Source organism: Eptesicus fuscus, chromosome 17 (assembly GCF_027574615.1).
Source record: "Eptesicus fuscus isolate TK198812 chromosome 17, DD_ASM_mEF_20220401, whole genome shotgun sequence".
NCBI classification, from domain to species: domain Eukaryota; kingdom Metazoa; phylum Chordata; class Mammalia; order Chiroptera; family Vespertilionidae; genus Eptesicus; species Eptesicus fuscus.
Window position 1 is genome coordinate 26,892,966 of NC_072489.1, and position 21,475 is coordinate 26,914,440.

A 21,475-nucleotide genomic window follows, 5' to 3' on the forward strand; every position below is an offset into this window, starting at 1 on the left:
ACAAAAAGTCATGCGGATAACCCTCCCGGAGTCCTTGGTTTGACAGAATAGCAACCCCTAAGTAAATAATGTGCAGCATCTAGACCAGCGATTTTCAACTGTTGTGCCACAGCACACTGGTGTGCCACCGGGATTTTTAAGACCTGAAACACCTGACTATTTAGTCAGGGGCACTGACCTCTTTTCCCGTAGGTTGTCAAATAAAAACACAACAATAGCCATCGGTGTGAATGAATGAAAATTATACCTTCTTTGGTCAGATTGGCAAAAAATGTAATACATTTTTTGGTGTGCCGCAGAATTTTAGTAATTAGTTTATGTCTGCCATCAGTTGTAAAAGGTTGAAAATGACTTTTCAGAATAGCCACCGCTCCGTTTATGTGTGCCATGAGATGGGAAGGGTACCGAACCCTTTCTGATGCTGCTTTTGGTCCAGTACTTCTCTCTGAAAAATAGGACAGGCTGGTGTTCTCATTGCACATAGGGCAAAGTGGGAGGAAGAAGGCCTGCGATGTTAGCTTCTGTGCTCATAAAGGATGAAAGGAAATAATCTAGAAGCATCTATACTTACTCACTTCCCCTTATTATTTATGAGAAAAATTCTTCACAACACCAAACATTTCTAAACTAGCGCATAGTGTCCTAGTAATTTTTTTCCATCAGAACAACCATGTAGTCTGCATAGTCTGTGGTACAGTCGGTTTCTAATATTTAGTCTCATTAAACCCATACACCATCTAAATGACCTGGAAATTCTCATGATACAGCATTCATATTCCATTTCACAGGCCATCCTTCTTACCCAGAAACAACATACAGAAAGTATTTGTCAATTTTGAGTATTAATATTTAATGGGGAAATATTATCATATATCACTATTCATTTTATAAATGATTTTTATTTTAATCTTTATTTATTTATTTATTTATTTATTTATTTATTTATTTATTTTTTGCTAAAGCTAGTACCACTGGTGCTGTATTAAAATTTCATAATTTGGAGCGGGGGGTCTTATCTTTAAGGTGAACGCTGAAGTATGTAGAAGAAATGGTATAATGTCAGTGAATTGCTTTAAAATACTATGCAAAGGGGAAAAAGGAATTAGGGCTGAATGAAACAGGTGTAAGAAAACCTTGTTACTTGCTGACTCTGATGAATGCAGAGTCTGTCTATTCCCTCCGCTTCGCGTGTTTGAAATTTTTCATTAAGCCTGTAGATAACAGTGTTGCCACAGTGCCCGTGTATAAACTTACTCTCCAGAGTTTTTTAACCTAGAAATCTAGGCTTTCTCCCCTGGAATTTATGAAATGCTTCTCAAACATGCCTGTGTCCTTTCACGTGTTTGCAGAGTGGCCTGACCCCACTCCATTTGGCTGCTCAAGAAGACAGAGTGAATGTGGCCGAAGTCCTCGTCAACCAGGGAGCACACGTGGACGCCCAGACCAAGGTAGACAGAAAGAATGTGCCCGTACAATGTGTCTCTTAGTGACTCCTGTATGGAAGCAAGTACAGTTTTATAGGGGGAAGCAAATTCCTCCGTCGTATCTTTTATACATAGTATTTCCAATGTGCATCTGTTCAAGGGGCCCTAAAGTCTCTGATTCTAGTACCCAGATGCTTTTATCTTGAATGGCCTGGGTGTTTTCTCCTAGCGGCATATCAATACCTTTCTGTGTTAGCGCTATTGGTCCTTGTCACAACAGATCCACCCTTCAAGGGCAGAGTGTGAAAGCTTGTACAGTTTTGTAGTTTTTGTAACTGATGTAAAAAAAGCACATTAAAAATTTCAGTAATTTGTGATCTCTAACTTTGTGTAGGCATAGACTATGAAAAAGGATAAATTCAATTTTATTCAGCTATTACTACTTGCTGAATTCATTATGATGTGTATGGTTGCTGGTCTGTCGTGTCTCTCTCTCTCTCCCCCGCAAAATAGCCCTTCTAAAAAAGAAATATATATATATATACATATATATATATATATATATATATATATATATATATATATATGTATATATATATATATTGATTAATCTCACATAATGCCACAATTTTAAGCTCAGATAAGAAAATGGATGTTTAGTGTCATCATCAAAGATATGACTTCATAGTTACCTCATTTCCCTGAACATTTTCTTTCAGTGCTTAATTTTGTTACATCTTCATATCAAACTCGTTTTATCGACTCTAAAATAGAACTCTTCTAAGTGTTGCATTTTTTATATAAAAATGAATGCTTATTAAATGTTGTTACGAATGCAGAGATTTTTGTGTGTAATATAGACAGATGCTGAGGTGAATGGACAGATAGTGAAGATGTTGATAGTAGAGAAGTATCACCAGGAATTAGCCAGGTAAAAAGGTGTGCGGACATCCTATCTAGACTGAATTTATGGGGCCAGCACAGATGAAGCCAACTTTAGGCATGGCTCTGGCTCTATGGTGGTGGCTATTCCACACACACTGTGTTCTATTAGACAGAAGACATCACCAGGCCAGATCCTTGAAGCTTTCTGAACTGTGTTAAAAGGGGAGGGGGGCGATAGCCCTGGGCAGAGCTGTGTAAGCAGGCCAGCTCCTCCCCGCTTCCCTCTGAAACTCCTTGTGCCCCTGGAGACTCCTTGGCCCCATTTGGTGGCTGTGTTGCCCAGCTCTCCCTTTACTCTCCCTCCCAAACTTTTCAAATCTAAACCATCTCATTATCCTTAACCTTGAATGCCTTCCTAGGTGGCTTAGCATTGTACAGAGTAACCACTGGTAGTGGCAAAAGGTTTCTCGTTACTTTCTTAGATTTTGAAAATAAAAGCGTTTTTAATTGGATTTAGCGTATATTCATTATTTTGCTTGAATCGCTTTGTTAAAAAGAAATCTCCAGCCCTAGCAGGTTTGGCTCAGTGGCTAGAGCATTGGCCTGTGGACTGAAGGGTCCTGTATTCAATTCCGGTCAAGGCCACGTGCCCAGGTTGCGGGCTCGATCCCCGGTATGGGGTGTGCAGGAGGCGGCCGATCAATGATTCTCTCTCATCATTCATGTTTCTGTCTCTCTTTCCCTCTCCCTTTCTCTCTGAAATCAATAAAACTATATTTTTAAAAAATCGATCTCTAGGAATCTGCAATCTCATGGTAAATGTATCCACCCTGTGTTCATTTACACGCATGTACACACAGAGACTTAAACACTTTTGGCTATTTCTCTCTTTTTAGATGAAAACTTTTAGAAGGCATGGACAGGGTTAAGATTCTCAATATATTTTGCCTCAAAACATCCAGGACTCAGTGAGGAGGTATGGCAGTGATTCTCAAGGGCAGGTTGGAGGAGAGGAAAGGGTACGTGCACCTTCTGGTCCCAGTGTGCACCCATGACCCCTCAGGTTGAATCTTACGTCTTCTACAGGGTTTCCTCCTAACCCTGCCCACCTCAGGTCACAGTCAGTAATCATTTTTGCACTTATTATAATATTTTGAAGTACATATATTTTCTGCCCTTTACAAGTGATGCACTTTGGGAATCATCTCTCTGACTCTTAGTTGTGTGCTGGTGTCTGTTACAGAGTGTCCAAAATATCTGGAGTATCCTTATTTTTAAAAAATTGTCACCCTGACTTATTTGGTCGGGTGTTTTCCCATGCACCAAAAATTTGCCAGTTTGATTCCTGGTCAGGACACATGCCCAGATTGCAGGCTCAGTCCCCTGGTAGGGGGCATGCAGGAGGTAGCCAATCGAAGTCAATCTCTCTCTCTCTCTATCTCTCTCTCTCTCTCTCTCTCTCTCTCTCTCTCCCTCCCTCTCTCTCTCCCCCTCTCTCAGCCCCTCTCTCTGTCTCCCCCCCTCTTTGTCTCTCTCTCAAAAAAATCAATAAAATAACTAATAAATTAAAAATCATTGTCTAGAATACACACACACACACATATTTTTAAGTAGATAGAATTTGTAACGCCTCAGGCATCCGTTAATATTCATCTAAGAAACAATCCATCACTTGGTCTAAATGAGTGGTTTCACACTGTGGTACTGTAGTTGGCCAGGCAGGACCCTGTAACTGGAGCATGTATGTATACCTGGACCAGGTTCAGACTTCTCAGACCTCCTGAGCTCACCCACAGCAGCCTTTCAGCTTCAGGATTGCTATTTCCTTTGTCTCTGTCATGCATTCTGATAATCACCTACTGATTTGTATTATCATTTAGCCCCTTCATTTTGTAATCTTGATTTTACACACTCAGAGATTAGAGTCTTCAATAAATTCTAGTCAAAATCTTTCCATGGAAGTCTTCTGACCCCTCTAAGAAGCCACGGAATCAGCCTACCCAGACTGTCAATCACTTCATCTCTCCATTCAGTCTTGAAAAGTTGTTGAGAATAAAATTAGCTAATGCAAGAGAGCACTTTGGGAAGAGATATGAGTAACTATTTTCATGTGATATGGTATTATTGTTTACACCTAAGACTAACTCTGAGAATTATCAAGGGTGTTTTTTGGTTTTGTTTTGTTTTTATAGGGAAAAACTATTTTTGTCAGTTCAAAAAGAAAGATTAAATAACAATTTTGCTTCTATTTGGGATGACTGCTACTAAAAGTGTACTTACGATGTTTCTTTTTAAAAATATGTAATTACAGATGGGATACACCCCACTCCACGTGGGTTGCCACTATGGAAACATCAAGGTCGTTAATTTCCTGCTCCAGCATTCTGCAAAAGTTAATGCCAAAACAAAGGTAAACTCCTTTCTCCTTTGTATCCACCGAAATCATTGATTGTGTCTGAGGAAATGAGTCATTTCTTCCACCTTCCTTCTACAGAATGGGTATACGCCATTGCATCAAGCAGCTCAACAAGGACATACTCATATAATCAACGTCTTGCTTCAGAACAATGCCTCCCCCAATGAACTCACTGTGGTAAGAGCCGAGGGCCAGCTAGGGAAAGGGAGATGGGTCCAGGCACTAGGATCGTCTCACATTTTTCATTGTGCACCGAAGTTGTTTTTTTCCCTTTCATTCATAGGCGTGAGCAAGCATGCAGCAGAATGAAGGGAAAAGGACAATAATTATGTGGTTGTGAGCTCTCCAGAGAGAGAGTTGCGATTAGTGTTTCACACTCAAAAACTACTGATTGCCTTGCCCCCTAGTGGGAAGTACATAAGAAGAAATATGCGTTTGTTTCCTTGATTAGTTAGGACATTAAGAACCTCTTGGATTCTATCTGTAGCAGCTCAGACGCTGCTGTATGAGTAGGAACAGGTTAGGTGGGTTTCATGCAAAGTATGTCTGATGAAACTGTTTTGCATGCGGCAATGGAATGGGCTGTGGAGACACTCGTCTTGGGATTTGTATGGGTGAAACAGGTGGAAATATACAGGCACTGAGACACGTGGAATTCCTTGCTAATTCCTTGTCCCCGTTTCCCTCTTGCCAGAATGGGAACACTGCCCTCGCCATTGCCCGGAGGCTTGGCTACATCTCAGTGGTGGACACGCTGAAGGTCGTGACTGAAGAGACCATTACGACGACGGTGAGTGGTGGACGCTGGGCCTGGCTACCTTAAGACAGTAGATCTTTTAAGACATTTGATCTTTCCTGGGCTTTGCAGAGATGAATCCTCTTTCCCTATTCATAGACTATGAGCCATGTTTCCAGATGTTGTCACCTCATTGTTGGCACCTGGCATAGCAAAACTCTCATCTCTGATACTAAGAAAACTTGAAAATACCCCTAAAACTACCCCTTTCAAAGTTGCATTCGTAGCTATAGAGTTTGTCATTCCATATAAAGCTAAATTTAATTATTTGTTTGGGTATTTTAAATGAGATGTAGGCAGGAATGCTTTAACATCCTTCTTTGGCAATATAAGAAAATGAAGCATTCTGAATTGGTTCTTTGACATTTTTTAACTCACAAATGATAATAGATACATTGTTATCATTATAAAAATTAGATTATCATAACATAAAACATTAGAGCAGTGGTCCTCAACCTTTCTAATGCCGTGACCTTTTAATACAATTCCTCATGTTGTGGTGACCCCCAACCATAAAATTATTTTCGTTGCTACTTCATAACTGTAATTTTGCTACTGTTATGAATAATAATGTAAATATCTGTGTTTTCCGATGGTCTTAGGCGACCCTGCTAGCGATTCTCAACCTGTGGATCGCAACCCACAGGTTGAGAATCGCGACCCACAGGTTGAGAACCGCTGCTGTAGAGCCTAAGACCATCGGAAAACACAGATATTTACATTACGATTCATTAACAGTAGCAAAATTACAGTTATGAAGTAGCAACGAAAATAATTTTATGGTTGGGGGTTACCACAACATGAGGAACTATATTAAAGGGTCGCGGCATTTGAAAGGTTGAGAACCACTGCATTAGAGATAGGATCAAATTGATTTTTACCACCACTTTCACTTGTCTCCCATTCACCTATTGGATTTTCATAGGGAAAACAGTAGCTGCTTTATTAAAATTTTAAGTGAATCTTTACTAGGAGGCCTTATGGCATCAGATATTTCTTTACCAACTGCAGCAGGATTTGGTAACTTTGGGGTCAAGAGCAGATATTGCACCGGATCAGAGGCTTATTTGAGTAATTTCTGACCACATGACCCAACACAAGGCCTGGCAGTGACTCTGTACGTGGCAAATTTAAGACTCTGGAACACTTGGACTTACCATCTCTGCCTCATTTTCTCATTTATCACCTTCTATCCTGAAAGAAGGCACAGTTCACATCTGCAGACAGTTTGTATACTCATTGCTTCATAGAAAACACAGAAGTTGTTCTGGCCAGGGTGGCTCTGTTGGTTGGCTGTCATCCTGTGCAACAAAAGGTTGCCAGTTCAATTCCCTGTCAGGGCCCATGCCCAGATTACTTCCTTGATCCCCAGTAGGGGGGTGTGCAGGAGGCGACCAATAGATGTTTGGATTTTTCCTGAGGTTTCTTGCTCGCTCTCTCTCTTCCTCTCTCTCTAAAATCAATTTTTTAAAAAACATACGCACACATTGGTTGAGGGGCTCTTTAGCAATCTGTTACTTCCGTTATTTGACTATCTAAATACTTTAGAAACTAAATAATAAGCCTGCTGATTACAAGAGAGAAGTTTGATAATGGGTAAAAGAGAAAACAATAGCTTTAATGGGGGCTTAGTCACAAGGAACAACAGCCTGTAATTATTGGAATCGAGAGTCTAGCATGATGGTTATCAACCAGGGCACATATGTTTTTATTGAATTTATTGGTGTGGCATTGTCAATATAATTATATAGGTTTCAGGTGTACAATTCCACAATACATCATCTGGATATTGTATTGTGTGTTCACCACTTCAAGTCATGTCTCCTCCCATATCCATTTATCCACCACCCCCCCCCCGCAACCTTTATCTTCTTCCAGACACATTTCTAACTTAAAGATACAGTTTGTGTAGGAGCTAATTCCCACATGTTGCTTTCACATACCTCTTGAGTGTTTCATTATCTTAATGTCTATTATTAAATTCTCAAGAAAAGAGTTTAAACAAATAACGTTAATATCCTTAATTTTATAGACATCTCATGTAGCTCTTTCTAGGGTGGGGAATGAGAGGGAGGAGGACAAGGTAGTAAACAGTGGTCAGCTGTCACCATGCTAGATGTGAAGTCACTGCAGCAAAATCAGGGCGTCTCAAAAAATGTATAGACGCTGCAACAGCTAATAGCTCGGCTTTGAAAATGAAATGTATTTTAATGAACACTGACTTTATACTTATTCAAAGTGTGTATATACATTTTTTTGGAACACCCTATATATAAGACTTCTACTTCAATGTTAGAGAATTGAAACTCATAGAACAGTTCAAAATCCAATCTTATTTGATTGAATATAAATGACTTTGTCACCCATTCAGAAAGTTCCAAGTGTTCCCTTGATACCAGAAAAGCTATAGGAGAAAATAAAGTTACAGGCAGAGAAACTCAGGTTACAGCCTCAGGAAATATTCTGCAAGATGGAATTCAACGCTCAGATTCCTAATGAAGGACACACCGCATTGGGGCCCAAAGCCATTTCACACTCATCTTCATCGGCCTAGTTGGTTTCTGCCTCAGAAGACGGGACTCATGCTAACAGGAAAGATTCAGTTGGCCTAATGGGAGAAATGAGGCTTTTACTAAATGGAGTTCTCACACTGATTAGAAAATAGTCCATCCAAGTCCCTAAGACTCAGCCCAGCACTGGTATGTGAGACTGTATTTTGAGCTGAGACACCACCCTGTCAGCCCTGCTGCGGCAGTGCCATGTGATCCAGTTTACAGGAGGATTGACGCCATTCAGGGTGGAGTCTGCTCTTAAACTCACTAAACACAGCGCTGTCTCCACCAGAGGTAGACCTTTGCACAGCCAGTCACTGGGGCCCCATTGTTTCCAGAAGCAGACTTAAGTTTTTAAAAATGCCTTTTTAAAAGAAAGCTGTCTTCCATAGGAGCACCGTGTAAGATGTGGCAATTCTGAGAAAGATGCAGCAAAGGAAACTGACTATATAGAAGCTGGTATGCAGAGATATGAATGAAGGTGTTTAAATTGTGTTGTTGAAAATACTCAGTTCCCTGAGTAGTAATGAGCAGAGTACATCTATCACTCAGATCTGTTTCCCCCCTTTTTTTTAAATTAGTGAATGCTTATGTTCAATCTTTTCTTTTTAAATATATTTTTATTGATTTCAGAGAGGAAGGGAGAAGGAGAGAGAGATGGAAGCATCAATGATGAGTGAGAATCATTGATCGGCTGCCTCCTGCACACCCCATACTGGGGATCAACCGGGGCATGTGCCCTGACCTGGAATTGAATTGTGACCTCCTGGTTCATAGGTGGACGTTCAACCACGGAGCCACACCAGCAAGCCAGATCCATGTTTCGAATTCCATTCTCTAATAACGGGAACCAGGGCTCCTTGGAGACATGGCTGAATCCAGCCAGAACTAGGGTAGGAAATACATAAATGAGCTGGGAACATCTGGTAGTGCCAAAAAATAATAATAATAATAAGGAAATATCCCCCCTCCACCCCAAATAAGTAAATAAGTACACACACAAAAATGATGCAGACATGTCAAAGGGGCACAGGAATCGATGGAAAGAGTCCCTAGTGCTGAAAGCTGCAACAATTTGAGCAAAAATGTAAAAAAGCAGTATCGGAGTATAGTGCAAAGTATAAAATAAATAGCCCTGAGTCCATTCTGGTAAGCAAATGACTAGATAAGTAGGGAAGAAGAGACACATTTCTCAGGCAACAGAACTCTAAATAATTTTTGAGCCTACACGCGCTGAAGGGGTGGATATACTAGTATTTTCCCTGCTGCTGAAGTCTGGGTTGAGCAGAGAGACTTTCTTCCAAAGAAAACAGGATGGAAGGGGCAGAGAGGATAGAGTGACTTGACATGGAGATGCCAGGCAGGCACTGCGTCAGCCAGGTGATGAAGGCTAACGTCAACACCACCAAGTCATATTGATGGTATGTGATAAAAATGGCACTTCACCTCTGTGGTCTTCCTCTCAAAACCATATCACCTCAGTCTAATCATGAGGAAAACATGAGACAAATTCCAGGAAAGAGACATTCCACAAAACACCTGATCAGTTGGCCTCAAAACTGTCAAAATCATTAATAACAAGGAAAGTCTGAGAAACTCACAGCCAAGAGGAGAAATGACAACCAAAGATAATGTGGTATCCTGAATGGGCTCCTAAAACAGAATTAGGTAGAAATTTTAAAAATCTGAATATAGGCTTTAATTAATAATAGTGTATTCATATTGGTTCATTAATTATAATAAATGTACCATTAATTGTAATAATGTAAGATGTTAATAATAGGGGAAACTTGGTGAACTCTCTATAATATCTTTACAGTATTCCTGTAAATTTAAAATTGTCCCAAAATAAAACCTTATTTATAAAAAAGGTTCAAGTTCAGTGTTACATGCTGGAAGAGGCACCAGATAGTGCTGTATTTCAACACGATAACTGAGGACAGGGGTGGATATACTAGTAATTCCCTGCTAGTTGCATTTACCAAGAATTGGTAAGAACTACGATAAGAAGCTGGGGATTTTACCCTTTCTGGGTTTTAATGGTGTAGCTTTTTTTTCAATTGCCTTATTTAAATGTGTGTCTTCCTTTGTTCCATAGTCTTTCATGTGCTCAGAGTTAATAAAAGAGGACTCTTTGAAACTAAAAAATTAAGTCATTGAGATTTTCTAACAAGTAATGCTGTCGGTGTATTTGGATGGATACAGTCTCCATAGGTCGAAAGTTATCAGAGCAAGTAAGAGATTCAGCAGGGCCTTTGCTTGCACTATACTGTTCTCTAATATTTTTGTAGAGATTAAAATGATCTTGCAAATGCATTACCTCTAAAATATTTTTTCATATACTAGTATATATATATATATATATATATATATAGAGAGAGAGAGAGAGAGAGAGAGAGAGAGAGAGAGAGAGTCATTAAATTATGTAATTTGTGCAATCTTAATATTGATTTATTCTAGAAATTAAGATGACACCGCAGGCAGGGAAGACAAAATAAATGGCTGGCTTGATAAGTAGTGAAGACACATATTTCTTGCCATTCATTTGGCTTATCTTCAGCCCAGACATTTAGTAGGATGAAGCGGCAGATTCATCAGACCAGGAAAAAGTATCGGCGATCTCTCTCTTCTCTCTTCCTGTGAAAAGCCTTGGTAGGGATTTCAACCTTTTAAGCTGGTGTGCTTTGTCCCTAAAATTGTCTCACCTTGTATTTGTTCTCAGCTGTGTATATGGTGAGGACCTTGGAGTTACTGAAGGACATTGTGATGTCATTTTATACGTGGGGGCTTTAGGATAAGCAACACATAAGCCAACTAATAATAAACCAACTAATTTAGAAAGAAGTAGTCTCCTTAAAACATGCACTCTCCTCACTCTAAAGTCACTGCTTCTTTTTGTTGTTGTTACCAGACTGTCACAGAGAAGCACAAAATGAATGTTCCAGAAACAATGAATGAAGTTCTTGATATGTCTGATGACGAAGGTATGAAAACCTCCTTTGAGTTCATAATAATTAAGTGACTGTGTATTTGCTTCCTGAAGAAAGTTCATTGCAAAAATGTTTTCAGAAACATTAGAATATGTTGTTGTAGCATCGACAGGTTACGTTTTCCACCCACTTACATTGTTCACTTAATCATGCAGTTCGTAAAGCCAACGCCCCTGAAATGCTCAGTGATGGCGAATATATCTCAGATGTTGAAGAAGGTATTTGCAATTTTTTATTGTGATGACACTTAACTACCATCTTTCTATTCCATTTCTTATCTTTGAAATGTAACACTTCCTTGAGTTACTAACTTTTCATTTTATCTTGAGATGATTAATTTATGTGTCATTTAAACAGCGCATATTTGGTGTTACTGATTGTCTTCTTTTAGTCTCTCTGAATCAGTTCTTGAACCCGTTTTCCAGCTTAAAAATACAAGTCTCGCTAATTATCTGGATTAGTTTCTTTCTATTTGTTTCTATTAAGCAGGAAATTGATGTTTTTATTGCTTACATTTTAAAATCTCGAAAGGGAAAACTGATTCATCCTTATAGTTAAAATATTTTTTAAACAGCAAGAGAAAGTTTCCTTATAGGTAAGGAATCGGTTTCCCATTCTAAGATTTTCCCTAAGCTTTTTAGCAAAAGCACCTTTTGATCTTGGACTAATAATGAAAACGCAACCTGAACCAAATTACTTTCAAAATATAAATTTTCAATATTGATTTCATGAAAGAAATAAAAATATAAATGATTGCAGTTATACTTAATGTGCTTAAAAGAAACGATTTGTCTTCTGTCTTATTTAAAAATCAATACATTTGACCAGGCCATAATGTAGAGATTATATTACTTAATGACATCTTTAAAAGGCTCGGGGAAACTAGCATTTTTACCATGAATATTATAAAGATGGCAAGTCATGGAGTTTTGCTGTAATAATTAAACATTTACTTATATAATGTATGTTATGCTTATGTTTCTTTCTTGCACCATTTGAATTTTCAAAACTACATTCTATTTTCTGCTCCCTCCGTTTGCCATCTTGCATGTAGTATTTTTCTCTTGAATCAGTCTTGGTGTTGCTAGTCTTTCTCTGCCTTTAGGTAACTTCTCCATTTTAATTATTGTTCCTTCTTTGATTTGTACAAATTTCATTGGAAATGTAAATGTAAATTAAAAAAAAAAACTAGTTGGAAAAGTCTACCTGATCCAAAGTCACTTTAACTGTTTGATGTACAATGACTGCCCAGTGTTAGTCTGTGGCGGGACTGCACACCCAGAGAACTAATTCTTGGTGGTCATTAAGGACTTGGAAAGACCTGTCTCATTGTTTGTAAATGTTGTTTGGATAAATGTTACAAGGTTTATTCATTTTTCTTTCTTTTCCTCTAAAACATCAGCTATATGTTTATGTCCCCAAATAGATAATATTTGTATCATCTTTAGTAATATGCTTTCCTGTCATATTATATTTCAATGCCTTCTAATGCCACATTTTCAGAGTAATTTCTGACAGGCAGGAGATACAAGAAAAATGATATTCTTACATAGATCTGTACACAGGCAGCCCATGATATCCAAAGTAAGTTTTTCTAATGAAATTATTATGAAATATAATATGATAATCACAGAGCTAAGAATTTGCTAGTTTTTAACATACTATCCCAAAATAGCCTCACTGATGAGAAGCTACGTTTGAATGGACTATATAATGCCTTATCCATGTGGATAACTAACCAAATAATTTCAAAAGAGGAGAAATTTTGCATCTCTTCATTTGAAGATACTTGATCTAGCTGTTTAACTAGAAATGACAATCATTTCCTTTAGATGTATCTCAGTTTAGGAATTTGAAATAAATAAGAAAATTTTAATTCTCACTTTATCCATCTTTCCTTAAACACATTGGGGTATGTCTGGGGGCTTTGGGAGTTAAATGGCTTTTGATTTCATAATGTCATAGAATTTAATGTCAAAAGGTTTTCCTTAAAAGTCATAACCTGAGCATCAACCATCTAGCGCTGGAATTACCTCCATAGAACCCTCTGCTTAGGAGTTTCTTTTCCTAATACCCCAAATCCGTGGTCGGCAAACTGCGGCTCGAGAGCCACATTCGGCTCTTTGGCCCCTTGAGTGTGGCTCTTCCACAAAATACCACTGCTTGGGCAAGTCTATTTTGAAGAAGTGGCATTAGAAGAAGTTTAAGTTTAAAAAATTTGGCTCTCAAAAGAAATTTCAATCGTACTGTTGATATTTGGCTCTGTTGACTACTAATGAGTTTGCCGACCACTGCCCCAAATGATAGGAATTCCCAGTTCCCAAGCTGCCTGTTCCATTATGAATAGCTCAGACTTTAAAAATTCTTCTTTATTGAGTATTCTGCAGCTTCTACTCATTGATCCAGGCTCTTGATATATCTGGCACTATTTAGAACAAAATCTGCCTCTTCTATGTGACAATCCTTTCAATATTTAAAAACAGTTCTCATATTTCTTCTTAGTCTTTTTTCTAAAGGCCTATTATCACCGCTTCCTTCCACTGTCCCTCACTATCATACTCAATCTCCTGTGCACATTTTAATGTGCCTCAGGGAAATCCATCTCGATTGCGGTGGCCTGAACTAAACACAATATTCTACATGTGGTGTGATCCAAGCAGACTGTAGAAGAGTTATTGCTTTGTCCCTGGATGATATTAAAAATCTATTATTAAAGATTAAGATGCATTTGGGATTGTAATATACATTTAATTGGAGTCATATTAATATTACTGTCAGCTAAAGTCCCTAAATTTTGTTTATATGAGCTCCAGTAAGCCACATTTTCCCTATCATATACTACATCATTTTTTGCTGCGGAAATTAGCACTTCTCTAATTACTCCAAACCCCAAAACAGGTCATTTAGAAATGTTAATTCTGAAAGGCCCCTACAATCTTAATGTTAATTTTTACTTCTCACTCACTTGCCTGACAGTTTGGCCAGAACTTCACCCCTTTCATTGGATTAGGGGCTGCCTGTTCAGTAAGCCCAAGGAACTGTTGCAAATGTTTATTTCCTCGAAACCACATGTTGTGAAAATGTCTCTCTACAAGCTCTAGTGAGAGATTATTACGCTGGTAACCCAGTGTGCCAACAATATCAGCAGATTTTTAAAGCCAATAAAAATAATAGCAATATATGCTGTCAGTTTTTCTCAAGAAAGAAAAGATGAATGGATGTGTAATATGGGAAAATATAATTGTCATTTTAAATTACTATAAAAATTGAGTAAATATTAACAGAACAGTGGTCTCTCTTCTCTCTTGCTTGCTTTCTCCTCTTAGGTCCACTTTGAGAAATTAGTAGAGGGGAAAGAATGTTGGGATTACTTTCTCAAAAAAAGGAAAACAAGTCTAGACAATGTTATCAGTCAATGACTCCGGGAACAATGGAGTCAAGTTATGGAGTAGAACAAAGGATGAAGCAGAGCGGGGAGGAAAAGGCTATAAAGCAAACTTATCTAAGGCAGGTTGGTCAGCCCAAACATTACACAGGGAGGGGTAACAGGGGCTCCTCTGTTTACAAGGGCTGGACTGGGTCACAAGTATCTTAATGCCCTCCTGTCTTCTTTCCCAGAAAAGATGTTACATACATTAAAATGAATATACATACAACATTAATATCTTGATTCTAGTGCCAGTTAGATTCTTATGTTTTACAATTCAGTTTGCAATTCAAAACAAAGGAAAGAAGAGAGAGAGAGAGAGAAAGAGAGAAGAGGGTGGGAGGAAGGAAGGGGGAAAATAAGAGAGAAAAATAAAGAAAGACAAAGGGAAGAGAGCGAGAAAGGAAATTGAAATTAAGGTTTACATGTCTTCCAGCCGTGGTCCCTTCCCAAGATATTTCACAGTTAGCTTTAGTTGAACACCGCTTTTAAATGATAGATTCCTATAAAACGTATTTTTGTAAAACTTTTTAAAATCTATAAAATGTTATTTCAGTTTTCATAATTCTACTTGATTGAGTAGCAGATATAAAGAACTAAAGAGGGGACATAAGAGAAATGGAAGTAAGCCGTGAAAAGTAAAACCCAAAGAGGCGGCTCTGTGAAATGTGACTCTACTGAACAGATTTATGAGACAACTGGGTGAGCAAACTCTTGCTGGGAGGAATTACTTAATTCTCGGGTACTTACCAGTTTGATAGAGCTGCACAATCTCTTCAGGACCAAGTGCAGATACTAAATATTAAAGCAAAAAATAAGACTCTAAATACGCATGTGGTAGACGTAATTATCAAGGAGGTATGGGTTTGAGATACGATAAAGTAATAACATTCCATCCTATATTAGAGTGGCATGAGGGATGAGCAGAGTCATGCTCAGCTCACCTTGGTGCCAAGTTCAGTGCCCAGTAGAAGCCGCAGCAAATTAAAATCCACAGATTTCAAAGAACTGGAAGGGCTGGGTCAGTGTCATGTAGCCCGTGCTCTCCATTATGCTGCTGAGGAAGCAACGCCCGAATACATGTTGAGTGGCTTGTCCAGCCAGGTGATACCCTTGTCTGGCGAGGAGACAGATCTGACTGTCTGTGGTTTTAGGTGATTTCTTTTCCTGATACTCTAACATGATCTGTTTTCTTGTCTATAAGACCCAAGAATGAATTTTTACACTTCTTTTTGTTTAATTTTTATTTATTGATTTGAGAGAGAGAGAGAAAAAGTGCATAAAAAGCATTGTTCTGGTGTCCCACTTATTTTCTTATATGTGCCCTGACCAGGGATTAAAGCCACAACCGTGGCATATTGGGAGAATGTTCTAGCTGACTGACCTACCAGGCCAGTGCTATTTTTAAACTCCTTAAGAAAAAAAAATTGCACATAAGAAAGGGAATAAATAATGCCTTCAAAATTATCACAAGGTAATAAGAATTATTTTTTAAAGGTCTTTTTTTAAAACATATTTTATTGATTTTTTTACAGAGAGGAAGGGAGAGGGATAGAGAGCTAGAAACATTGATGAGAGAGAAACATCGACCAGCTGCCTCCTGCACACTCCCCACTGGGTATGTGCCCGCAACCAAGGTACATGCCCCTAACCGGAATCGAACCTGGGACCCTTGAGTCCGCGGGCCGATGCTCTATCCACTGAGCCAAACCGGTTAAAGCTTAAAGGCCTTAATGAGACTGTAATAGAAATATTATACCTTTGTCTGGCCATCTTGGCCAAAGAAACATGCTGACCAAGATGCCAGGTCAAGCAAAAGAAATATAAACATGATTTAGAATGCACTTTAAGAACCAAAAGCAAGTCATTTTAGTAAATATATCCAAGTATTCTCAGGGAAGAATAACTAGAATTTTACTTGGCACAATCTGAAACTTAAAAAAGTGGGAGAAATTACTTTGGGGAATATTGACGCTGGATATCAAGAAAGGCACCAGGAAAATACCCTTCAGGACCTCTCCTGCCTGGGACTGACCTGCTACCCTAATCTTGACCTCCCAATAGCTAAATCAGACTCTTATGTTTTTAGTTTTCTAGGTCTGAAAAGAAGCCTTGGAGATTAGCTTGCCCCAGGTGGTTCAAGGGAGTGGTGGTTGTTATGCAGAAATTGTTCTTCACCTGAAATGTTATCGTTGTACAAATACCTCTTAAATTATCTAGCCCTTTGCTTGATACTTCTCTGCTTATGACTGACCTTTCAAATAGACATTACATAATTGCATGCCACTCTTAGCGATAAAGTCAGAATGAAATACCAGAAGCAGAGGCCAAATCTTATTCTCTGTTGTAGCCCCAGAAGCTAGTACAGTGTCTGGCACACAGCAGGTCTTCAGTACATGTTTGGTGAGTTGCATCAACGGAGAAGGAGACTCAAGGGAAGGCTAGTGTTGCGGATTTCTGGAAACAGGCAGAATGGAGAAAATTTGCCTGCCATGTTCTTTTTTCCTTCCACTAAACCCCTTCTCCCTGAGACAGGCAGGCCTATGTATCGAGTTGATAAACAGCTTTATAATAACTTCCCCCAAGGTGTACTTGCATCTCAAAAAATAATGAATTAAAGGAATTTCCCGATGGAGAAAAAGATCTGTGGTGTGGGACCAAGGCCTTTGTTTTCAACCAGAGTTCATCCCATCTTTGGAATTAGAATAGTTTCCTGACTTTCATCCTCACTATCCACTTTCCCAGCTGTGTACTTGACATTTCCATTAGATTCTCACAGATGCCTTACCTCAGCATGCCCTGCCTAAACATACCCCTCCAAGACAGTGTGTCTTCCTACCCTTTCCATCTCAGTAGATAGGTCTATTACCTAAGTCAAGGCCTGTGGTTAGGTGTAATTTATCTGTTTTCACCACTCATACCCTTTTCCTGTCCATCAGCAAGTCCTATCAGTTCTACCTCCAGAATATATATGAGTTCCCTCTCCTCTGCACTCCCATGGTCACCCCTCCTCCCCACCCCCCACCCCCCCGCTGACCCCCCTCACACACACATACCATGTCTCCCATAGAATCCTGACTGCAGGAGCCTCTTCCCAGGGCTCCACTTCCACTCTCACCCACAGACCGAGCTGTCTGCACAGCATCCTCGGCAATCTTTCACAAGTATACGTTGTACCATGCTATTCCATTCCCCAGCTTAAAACCCTCCAGAGCATAGAGATATGTTTTTGAGATTCATCCCAGGCTGTTGCATATAGCTATATTTTATTTTTATTTCTATCTAATGTTCCATTGTCTGCCTATGCCATAATTAAATGATCCATTCTCCTACTAATGGAAATGTTTCCAGTTTGCAAACAAAACTGCTACGAATCTTCTTATACTAGTATATCTTTCCTGGTACACATATGCGTGTCTTTCTGTAGAGTATGAACCTAGGAGTGTAGTTGCTGGGTTGTGGAGAACGCACAGACGAAATTCCTCCAAGTCAGCTAGGAGTGTAAAAGTATATTGTGAGGTTTTGTGTTTTTGGTTTGTTTGTTTTTTTTAAGTAAAAAAAAAATAAAACAAGGAGAGGAATATCGTAAAGAAACTGATTAATGATGGGGAGGAGGCTGGGACTGGATGGGGATGTGGGAGGCTTCTGACGTGCCGATGTTCTATTTCTTAACCTGGGTGGTGTTTATCTTACAACAGTTTGTTAAAATGTACATTTACATATTACGTAGTTATCTGTGTAGTTGTATTTCATGAAAAAAGTAGCCACCCCCCACAAATAATACAGATAAACCCCAAAATAGCACAAATACACAGCTAAAATAAAAATCTATCCAGGCTTTGCATTGCACTTACGAAAAAACTCAGTCCCTTTCCGAGGTAGGTAAGTCCTCTGTGGCCCCTGGCTCCCTCTTTTCCACTCTCCTCTCAGTGACACTTTTTTAAATTTCTTCCTAACGCTCATCTCAACGTCTTAGTCATAGATTTCAGGGGGCAGCAACGTTTTCCTGTAAAGGGCCAAAGGTAAATATTTTAGAATTTTCAGGCCACGTGGTTTCTTTCCCAGTTACTCAACTCTGCCTTTGTTGCACAAAAGCTGAGAAGACAGAACCTCTGCACATGGGCGTGGCTCTGTGGCAGAACTTGATTTACAGAAATAGGAGGCAGGCTGGATTTGGCCTAAGACTGTAGCTTTACAGCTTGTGAGTAGTGTTGTTTATTTTCTTCCAAACTAGACTGTTAGCCCCAGTGGGGCAGAGCTGCCTTTGTCACTGTGCTAGAGGCCCTCATTCATGGATGAGGGTGTTACTCCATACATTTCCTGTCTCTGTCCCTCCACAGGATTCCAAATCAATGAGCACTCTCAACATCATAAACAAACTACTTACCCATTTATGGAGCTCTTTCTTTAACTACATACATTTCATGCGTGACGGCTCTTAACACTCACATTGATCCCCTAAGTTAGAGCCATTGGTTTTCCCACTTTCTAGATGTGGAAAGTCAGTTCCATCAAGGAAGACACTTGATTAAGATCATAGTCTGTGCAGGGCTTATCCTCAAATCCCTGTCCTGAACCTCTGCTCTCACCTCAGGGGTACCTGATAGTTTAGGGAACAGTTCCACAACTGTGGGGTTGCTGTACGTTTTAAATGAGAGAACGTATGAAGGGGTTAGCCCAGAGACCTCAGAAATGTTAGTTACCAGGTACCTTATCTAGCTTAATTTTGTCAAAGTGGTTGAGGGCATTGCCTGTACCATTATTACTCCTAATTTTCACTCAGTCCTAATTTAAAGTGTTATTAGTCCTAATTTCATCAAGGAATCTGTGGCTCAAAGAGTTTAAGATATTTGTTCAGGTCCACATACTAAGGAATTTGGAATTTGCTTTTCGTTTTTCTGCTTCGACTTTCCACTCAGTGAGATGCTGTAAGGGAAGAGTAGATAAAGTGACAAGGAATTCTGAAAGAAGGGGAGATTACTGAAGGCCTCCAGCAGGAAGCATTTTAAGGCATAGATAGACTTTGGACAAACAGAACTTTTGGGGGGTAGAGGGTGGAGATTGGAAAGACGTGTTCCAGATTCAGAAAACTTTTTCAGTTGAAGTGTCAGAGACAGAGAAGCGGAGGCCTCCACGGCAGAGTCCTGCACACACCGGCCTGGATGCGGACCCCAGGGCAGGGCAGGGGGAGGGAGAAAAATGGTTCTAAAAAACCCCGGGCGCATTGACATGTAAGAGAGGGAGGAAGAGGGATGCTAAAGGACATGGAAGAGGGAGTGGGTGAACAGAGGAGGGAGGAAACCAGAGAGTGGGTTCTCGCGGAAGCCCTGGGAGGACCTCCCCTGGGAAGGTCTAGTCAGAAGAGCACAGGCAATATGCGACTGCCTGGTGACCTCAGCATCTGCCACGCCCAGGACATTGTGAATGGAGACTCAGAGCAGTTCTAAGGTAGGGAAGAAAGGTCAGACAGTGAGTGTATCTCCCCCCGCCCTCCCCAAGAAGCCTGTGGAATGAGTGGCAGAGGGGTTGTCTTAAGAGATGGCACGGAATTAAGCATGCTTATTGGCTAAGGGCAATAGGCTGTTTTTTTTCATTTGCCCAAAACACATTGTAATTTTGAGCATGCGTCTCCCCCTGACCCCTGCCAAATTATCTTAATCCCTGCCCATCTATGGGGAGAGCCTGACCTGCTTCGTATAGAAGTGGGTCCTAATCTGACCACCTTAGTCCCCTCCCCTCCCCCTGGCCTCCTTGCTACAGAGGAGAAAGTGAAACATCAGCCTTGAGAATGAATGGCGGAGAGCTGGGAACAGGAGCGGGTAGAGAACCTGGTGGGGAATGGAAAGGGGTGGTCTGACCATCTGGGCCAGAACCACAGTGAGGATGGGAACTGACAACAAGCCTGGTGTCTTTACCTTGTATATACACATCTTTTAGGTCAGAAATATAAAACAAGCCAAACAGCAGGTGTTTATTGCCCTGCACAGTGAAAGGCACTTTGGATATATGAGCAGGAAGAGGCCAAACCCTTGCCCACAAAGTATGCAGGATCTGGCACTCCTTTGTACCTGGGCACAGCGCTCATGGTCCTGTTTTTCAAATACGGTCCTCATGCACCTAAGTAATGAGCTGAGACTAAGGAGGTCTGGCTTTGGAGTCAAGGGTGGGTGAATCACTAAGACAGAATGGCCAGAAGAAAGAACCAATTGGCAGGACACGGCCACCTTGAACTTCGCTACCTAATTTCTCTGCAAGTAAGAACCAACATTTTAGTTTGTGGCTAGTAATTTATTCATCATCTAGTCTTCTTACAAGTGGCATAGATTTTAGATAATGAGGAGGGTGTAAGTAACCTTGCACCCCTTCCTAGCTGCATTCCGGTGTTCGTCTTAGGTATTTATTTGACCAAGTCAGTGAGTGTACTATCTACTCTTATTTAGATGGCTGAGGAAAAGTTCTGGATTAGCATTAAGGAATATTGAAAAGAAAATGAAAAATTATAGCTTCTATCACAACATTGTCTTTTTCTACCTCTTCACAGGAAAGACACTAGATTCTTTTTCTCTTCTGGGATGAGTTTGTTTATTAACCCAGCCGAGATCACAGGGGACATTTTTCATTGCCACGTCTGGAAAAGTTCCAACACTGAGTCATGCTTGCTTGCTTTAGAAACTATATCTAGCCTGAATTAAGGAGCAGTAAACTGCTATACAGCTTTTTAAAGAAGCACATCTAGCCACAAAGAACACCACACTGCTCAAGAGTAAAGAAGCAAGTTGACTTTTATTCTCTTTTAAAAAAGAAAACTCAGCCCGAGCAACAAGAGTCGTTTGTTCTGTGGGACAGCAGCAACTTGTTATTGTCTAAGAGATGTGCCAATTTTGCCATTCAAGCCTGCTTCCTGGTTGGCCACCTATGAAGCCAGGATCTTCTGAGCACGTAATGCTAGGGAAGGGAAAGAAAGACCGCGGAGGCTGGCCCTCCC

General features: G+C 39.9%; 1 protein-coding gene across 1 annotated transcript in view; it reads left to right on the forward strand.

Annotated features, from left to right (window-relative positions):
* Window positions 1-21,475, forward strand: part of ANK3 (ankyrin 3) — a 302,810-nt gene that overhangs the window by 183,063 nt on the left and 98,272 nt on the right. Inside the window, exons 18-23 of the mRNA XM_054728942.1 lie at window positions 1,350-1,448; window positions 4,621-4,719; window positions 4,804-4,902; window positions 5,420-5,515; window positions 10,985-11,057; window positions 11,219-11,281. Coding sequence (XP_054584917.1) covers window positions 1,350-1,448; window positions 4,621-4,719; window positions 4,804-4,902; window positions 5,420-5,515; window positions 10,985-11,057; window positions 11,219-11,281 — 529 coding nt within the window. The remainder of the gene's footprint in view (window positions 1-1,349; window positions 1,449-4,620; window positions 4,720-4,803; window positions 4,903-5,419; window positions 5,516-10,984; window positions 11,058-11,218; window positions 11,282-21,475) is intronic.